The sequence below is a fragment of the Brassica oleracea genome, chromosome C4 (assembly GCF_000695525.1).
Source record: "Brassica oleracea var. oleracea cultivar TO1000 chromosome C4, BOL, whole genome shotgun sequence".
NCBI classification, from domain to species: Eukaryota; Viridiplantae; Streptophyta; class Magnoliopsida; order Brassicales; family Brassicaceae; genus Brassica; species Brassica oleracea.
The window spans coordinates 14,473,993-14,480,569 of record NC_027751.1 but is presented as its reverse complement, the minus strand read 5'-3'; the positions used below and the strand labels follow the sequence as shown (position 1 = coordinate 14,480,569).

Genomic DNA, 6,577 nt, shown 5'->3' with positions numbered 1-6,577 from the left:
TTTCTGTCCTCTTATATGTTACAATATATTACTTATGATTTGAGCTCACATGGCAGAAAATTTTCCATATATTGGACGAATTTTGGTACGAGTTAATAAAATAATCTTGTTTCTAAAATACTGGACACACACGTAAAAACACGTAAAAAAGCAATAGTTTGTAGTTTTGAAACAGTCTAACGCAATTGTGGGAACCTATGAAGATCAAGCATCAAGGGAATATGCTACAAGAAAATGAGAGTATTGTGACAAAATATTGCGTCACAATAAAAAAAAATTAGTAACAATATAGTTATTGTTACATTTTTGTTACTAATTTTAATGGTTGCAATTAAGTGTGTCACAAATTTTTTAAAGTAGCAAAAATGTCACAATGTTTATGACTAATATTTTTGTAACAATTATAATGTGACAACTATGTAGCTAGTAGTAACGGATCCACTGTCACAAAATAATAAATAATAAATTAAATCCAAATATAACTAATTATATTAGTAACAGATCCATTGGTTGATTTACTTTTTATTTTAACAAAATTAAATTTAAATTTATAATTTAAATTATTAAAATATAATTAATCATAATAAAATATTAACATTACAATTAAAACTAAATATAAAATTCAGTACATACGAACTTTAATTATTTACCAATTTAAATTTGGTTTATATATTAAAACCAATTACAAATTAAAATTAGTTTATAAAAGTAAACCAAAAAAAGAAAACAAAACCTAATTGCTAAGACTTCCAGCCGACTCATCGCTTTGTCTCCATAGCCATCACTTCTCCACCATATTCTTCTTAAACATAAACACCTCATCATACTTCCCACTCATCCCCACACAATCTATAACAGCATCGTTGACAAGTTTAGGTTTATCAATCTGTTTCTCTTATTTCATAGGTGTTTATCTTATTTCATAGGCGTTAACAAGCCATCGTATATATACAAATACAATCCCGAGTTTATAGGAAAGTTTACATAATAAATATATGACTCAATCTTAGTATATGGGATCTTAACATATCCTAATATCCCTCTCAAGTTGGAGCATACAAATTTTGAATGCCTAACTTGTGAAGGAAAGCATCAAACTCCATTCGTCCCAACGCCTTAGTTAGTATATCAACCAGTTGATCTTTTGAGGAGACATGACAAGGCTTCACATATCCTCGTATAATGTCATCACGTACAAAGTGACAATCCGACTCCACGTGTTTAGTTCTCTCATGAAAAACCGGATTGTTGCTGATATGAATAGCTGGTTTACTATCACACATTATTGTCATTGGTTTCTCATGACTAATACCAAACTCAGATAATAGAGTTCGCAATCCTCGAAGTTCTGCTGTCAAATCTGCCATTGCTCTGTATTCCGCCTCTGCGGAAGAACGAGAAACTGTATCTTGCTTCTGAGTCCGCCACGAGATTGGTGAGTCTCCGAACTGTACTATCCATCCAGTACACGATCGCCGGGACAGGGGACACCCTCCCTAATCCGAATCACACTATCCCGTCACATGTTTTGGTGTACCAGCACGGAGCAATATTCCTTGCCCGATTGTCCCCTTCAGATATCGTACTACCTTGAGTGCAGCCAGCCAATGTTCCAGTTGAGGTTTATTCATAAACTGAGAGAGAACATGTATAGAGTATGCAAGATCTGGTCGAGTAGCTGCCAAATATATAAGACGTCCAACCAACCTTCTATAAGTCTCCGGATCAGCCAGATATGCGCTCTCTGATTTGGCAAGTTTGTGATTCTGATCGATTGGAGATCCTGCTGGTCGACATCCAAGAAGACCCACTTCAGCCACTATATCAGACGCATATTTCCGTTGACACAGATAAATACCAGTCTCACTCCTTGCGACTTCTAAACCCAAAAAATATTTCACTGGGCCAAGATCTTTCATGTTGAAGCAAGTAGATAAGTAATCCTTAAATATTTGAATATCTTGATGTGACGTGCTGGAAATTATCAAGTCATCGACATAAATCAGGATGCGCAGCCGAACTTCTCTCTTAGTGTAGACGAAGAAAGAATGATCAGACCGTGACTGCGTAAAACCATATGCACGTAGAGAATGAGCTAGCTTTGCAAACCAACAACGCGGAGCTTGTTTCAATCCATATAATGACTTTTGGAGTCGGCACACACGGGTTTCTCCCTTGTCTCTGAACCCTGGTGGCAGTTTCATATACACCTCCTCCTGTAGATCTCCATGCAAAAATGCATTATGAACATTCATTTGATGCACTTCCTGATTTTCTTTTGCCGCAATATCGAGAAAGAGGCGAACTGTCGTCATTCGCGCCACAGGTGCAAATGTTTCCGTATAGTCGATCCCTTCTTCTTGGTGATTTCCCATCACCACTAGACAAGCTTTGTAGCGTTCTATCGTTCCATCAGACTTGTACTTGATTGTAAAAATTCACTTGCAACCTAGTGACTTCTTCCCCGGAGGCAAGTGCTCAAGTCGCCATGTATTTTGTTTCTCTAACGATGTTATCTCACAGTCGACTGCAACTCCCCATCTCTCATCTTTCATGGCTTCTATAAACGACCGTGGTTCCATAGTCGCCGAGAGAGCCATGACAAAGTCCAAGTGTTTCTGTGAAAAGCGATCACACGAAACAAAATTACAAATAGGATATTGCGTACCTGAGGATGTCTGAGGAGCGAGTGTTGTTGTTAAGAGAGAAGGAGGTTGTTTAGTAGTAACTCTCTGAACAACGTAGTCTTTAAGACGAGTAGATGTATATTTCTGTTGATGTCCTCTACCCTGAGGCTCAGAAGTGCTTGCCACTGGAACAGGTGTCGTTGCATTACTCTGACTTTCATTTGTAGTTGTAGAATTTGGAGACAGCGCATCATTAGTTGAAGGTGGTGATTCATCATCTTCATCACTATCACTGTCATGACCTACTCCAGGAGGAGCAGCTACCAAGTTACGATCAGATTTTTTAGTCAATCCACTGCCTTCAAACGGAAACGTTGTTTCTTAGAAAACAACATCTCTAGAGACAAATATGACATGTCGCTCCAAATCATAATGCTTCCAACCCTTTTTCCCATACGGATATCCCAAGAACACACAACGACGACTACGTGTAGCAAACTTATCACCTTTGTGATCACCATTATGAGCATACGCCAGACATCCTAGAACCCGCAAGTTCTTATAGCCAGGTTCATGTCCGAACAATAATTCAAACGGAGTCTTGTTCTTTAGCAATGCAGAAGGTGTCCGATTGATCAAGTACGCCGATGTAAGTACGCATTCTCCCCAATACTCAATAGGAAGCTTTGCCTGGAACCTGAGTGCTCGTGCAATATTCAGTATATGTCGGTGCTTGCGTTCAACACGTCCGTTCTGTTGAGGTGTATGAACACAAGATGTCTCATGAACAATTTCTTTCTCCTGAAAGAATCGTTTCAAGCAAACAAACTCAGACCCATTATCACTGCGAAAACGTTTCACCTTTTTAGAGAATTGTCGTTCGATCATGGCAATGAAATTACGAATCTGTAATGGTGCCATTGTTTTATCTGGAAGCAGATACAACCAAACAGCTCTAGAGTGATCGTCGACGATTGTTAGGAAATATTTAGATCCACAGAAGGCGGTTGTGCGATATGGACCCCACAAGTCACAGTGAATCAAATCGAAAATATCTTTTGTATTATTTATACTATCAGGAAAACAATGTCGAGTTTGTTTAGCTTGGAAACATACATCACAACTCTTAATAGAAAGCTCACTACTAGTACTATTAGATGACTTCCGCACCCCAGGTATGCATTCAGTTACTTGGAGAGACGGATGACCCATCCTATTATGCCATAACACCAAATCAATACTAAGTTCAGAATGTAGGGACTTCACGATCTCCATTCCTTGAAACTGGTACAACCCCTCTCCCTCTCGTTCACCCGCTCCAATCAGCATCCTCGTTACTCGGTCCTGTAAAACCACAAGTCGATCAGTTACTTGGCCCACTAAATAGTTGTTTGTCACAAGATGTCCAAACGAAATCAAGTTCGTATGAAATCCATCAACAAAATAAACATCTTTTAACAGCAACTGAGCCGTTAATCGAACTGTTCCTTGTTTCACAGTCACGACATCTGCGCCTGCTGGCAATACCACAGACACTGGTGTAATTTCTCGAATGTCCTCGAGCACATCAAGTTGTCCAGACATATGGTCAGTCGCTCCAGTGTCTAGAATCCATAGTGTATCGTGATTCTTACCACTCATATTGTTTGCCGATTTCCCAGTGTTGATAAGCTTCTGAATCGTAGCCCACTGCTCATCTGACAGGCCACTTAATCCTTGTCGATCATGCTCTGTTAGCTCACTGCTTGATCCCACAGCAGCTGTATTGATTTGAGTGACGTTAGCTCTGGGAGTAGAGCCACGTCCACGACCAACTGAAGATGTCTGAGAACCATGGTTGTCAGTTCTGTTTCTTGATCGATCCCCCACCATTCAGGATATCCTATGACTTTAAAACATGCTGAAGCCTCATGCCCTGGTCTTCCACACAGCGAGCATTGCTTCAGCCAGTCGCGATTTCCTTGTGCTCCGCGAGAGCACGTAGATTCTCCGTAGTTCTGCTTCGATACATCTCTTGTGTAAACAGAACCTGATTTCCGATTAGAAGACGTCTGAGCTGTGAAGCTCATCACCGGAGTATCAGTCGTTGTGTTCAGACGCAAGGTTTCATTCTGGGACACCGTCTGATACACACTGTACAAGTCTGGAAGCGGAGAGATTGCGCAAATCTGTGATCTAATCACCCCATGAGCAGAGTCATCTAGACCAGATAAAAAAGCGTGAACTCGCAGTATCTCCTTCTCCTTCTCATGCGCTGTATTGAGGTCACATTCGCATTTATTGCAGGTGCATGTTTTTGTGTTCATGCATTCTGTAATACCATCCCATATTTTCGTCAGTCGGCCAAAGTAATCGTCTACTGTTGACCCGTTTTGCTTACAAGTAGCAAGCGAGTTCCGAAGTTGCTGCAATCTTGCACCACTTTTGAGGGAAAACCTCTTTTTAATTATGTCCCAAAGGTCCTTTGCTATCTCTCGCGTAGAAAGAGAGGACCGTACCTTGAGATCAATCGTTTGTTTGATCCAACCCACCAAGAGATGATTGTTCGCCATCCAGTCTTCAAGGTAAGGCGAGTCAGACGCTGGTTTTCGGGATGCTTCCATCAAGACAGCCAATTTTTTTTCGAGAGCTAAGCGCCATCCTCAAGTTCATGGCCCATTCTTCATAGTTCAAACCATTGAGTAGTGGCTGAGAGATGACTGCACCGGGATTATTACTAGCAATTAGGTCATAGGGTGAGATCGTCTTGTACTTCAATTCACTGGTTTCATTCGTGAGCGCCATCGTTGATTTCAGTCGTGGTTTGTCTCCCTTGCGATTGCAAGACGAGGTTTAAGAATTTAGGTCTGGCTCTGATACCATGACAAGTTTAGGTTTATCAATCTGTTTATCTTATTTCATAGGCGTTAACAAGCCATCGTATATATACAAATACAATCCCGAGTTTATAGGAAAGTTTACATAATAAAGATATGACTCAATCTTAGTATATGGGATCTTAACATATCCCAATAATCGTAAGTAACAACATTCGGCGCAACACCAGCTTCTTTCATCTTCTATAACATCTCAATACCCTCGTCCACTTTCCCTCCTTTGCAACACACGTTAACTGCTGTAGTGAACAAGTAAACATCAGGATAAACCCTTCTTCTTCTTCTTCTTCTTCTTCTTCTTCTTCTCTAAACTAAACATTAAAAAACATTAATAAACTTCAGAGAAAAGATGAGACTCAAAATGTTAAATTACAGGCTTAGAATTCAATAATAGTAAACATCAATTCTATGCCTTTTTTGATACTTTGAACGTTATCAACAGTTTTCAACTTCTAAGTTACTGAACAAGAGAGATCTGCAAGCAAAGGAATAACTTCATCACCTTAGGAGTAGGAACCGACGACAGTAAGGGAGAATGAGATCTGAAGCAATGTCTTTAACCGTTCACAGATTGAGAGATTGAGATCTGAAACAAATGAAAAGTGAATCAAATTAATGAACAACAAACTGAATAACAACTGAGAGAGAGAGAGTGAATCCAACATAAAAGAAATTGGGGGAGAATAAATCAGAAGGAGAGTGCTCTGGAATCAGAGAGAGGTGAGCTTGGCTACGATGCTCTTGATGCCTCTGCTCTTCAACGAGAACGAGAGATAGAGAGATAGAGAGATAGAGATCCAGAGAGAGCAGAGGCGGTGAGACCTCTTTCTTAGACCCAGCTGCGCGAGATAAAGACTTAGGTTTAAAAAATTGGTAGATTGGTACAATTTTCCCGTGCCCTCATATTCTAGGTTTATAGTTTTTACTTAATTTTCTGTTTAATGTAAATTTTAAGATTATATCTTATAAATTTAAGCTTGATTAATGCATTTAAAGTTTAATATTATATGTAAATGTTTTAAATCTTTGTATATATAGATTATTGATTATATTTTGCTTTTATAATATTTTATT

At 39.3% G+C, this 6,577-nt stretch overlaps 1 protein-coding gene across 1 annotated transcript; it reads right to left on the bottom strand.

Moving 5' to 3' along the window:
* Positions 1 to 2,438: 2,438 nt before the first annotated feature.
* On the bottom strand, positions 2,439 to 5,230 carry LOC106338209. Its single transcript, XM_013777239.1, has 6 exons — positions 4,525 to 5,230; positions 4,077 to 4,441; positions 3,819 to 3,971; positions 3,134 to 3,428; positions 2,730 to 2,986; positions 2,439 to 2,618 (listed from the first exon to the last, which is right to left on the bottom strand). The coding sequence occupies exons 1-6, from the start codon at positions 5,228 to 5,230 to the stop codon at positions 2,439 to 2,441; spliced, it is 1,956 nt and encodes a 651-aa protein (XP_013632693.1).
* Between the last annotated feature and the right edge of the window lie 1,347 nt (positions 5,231 to 6,577).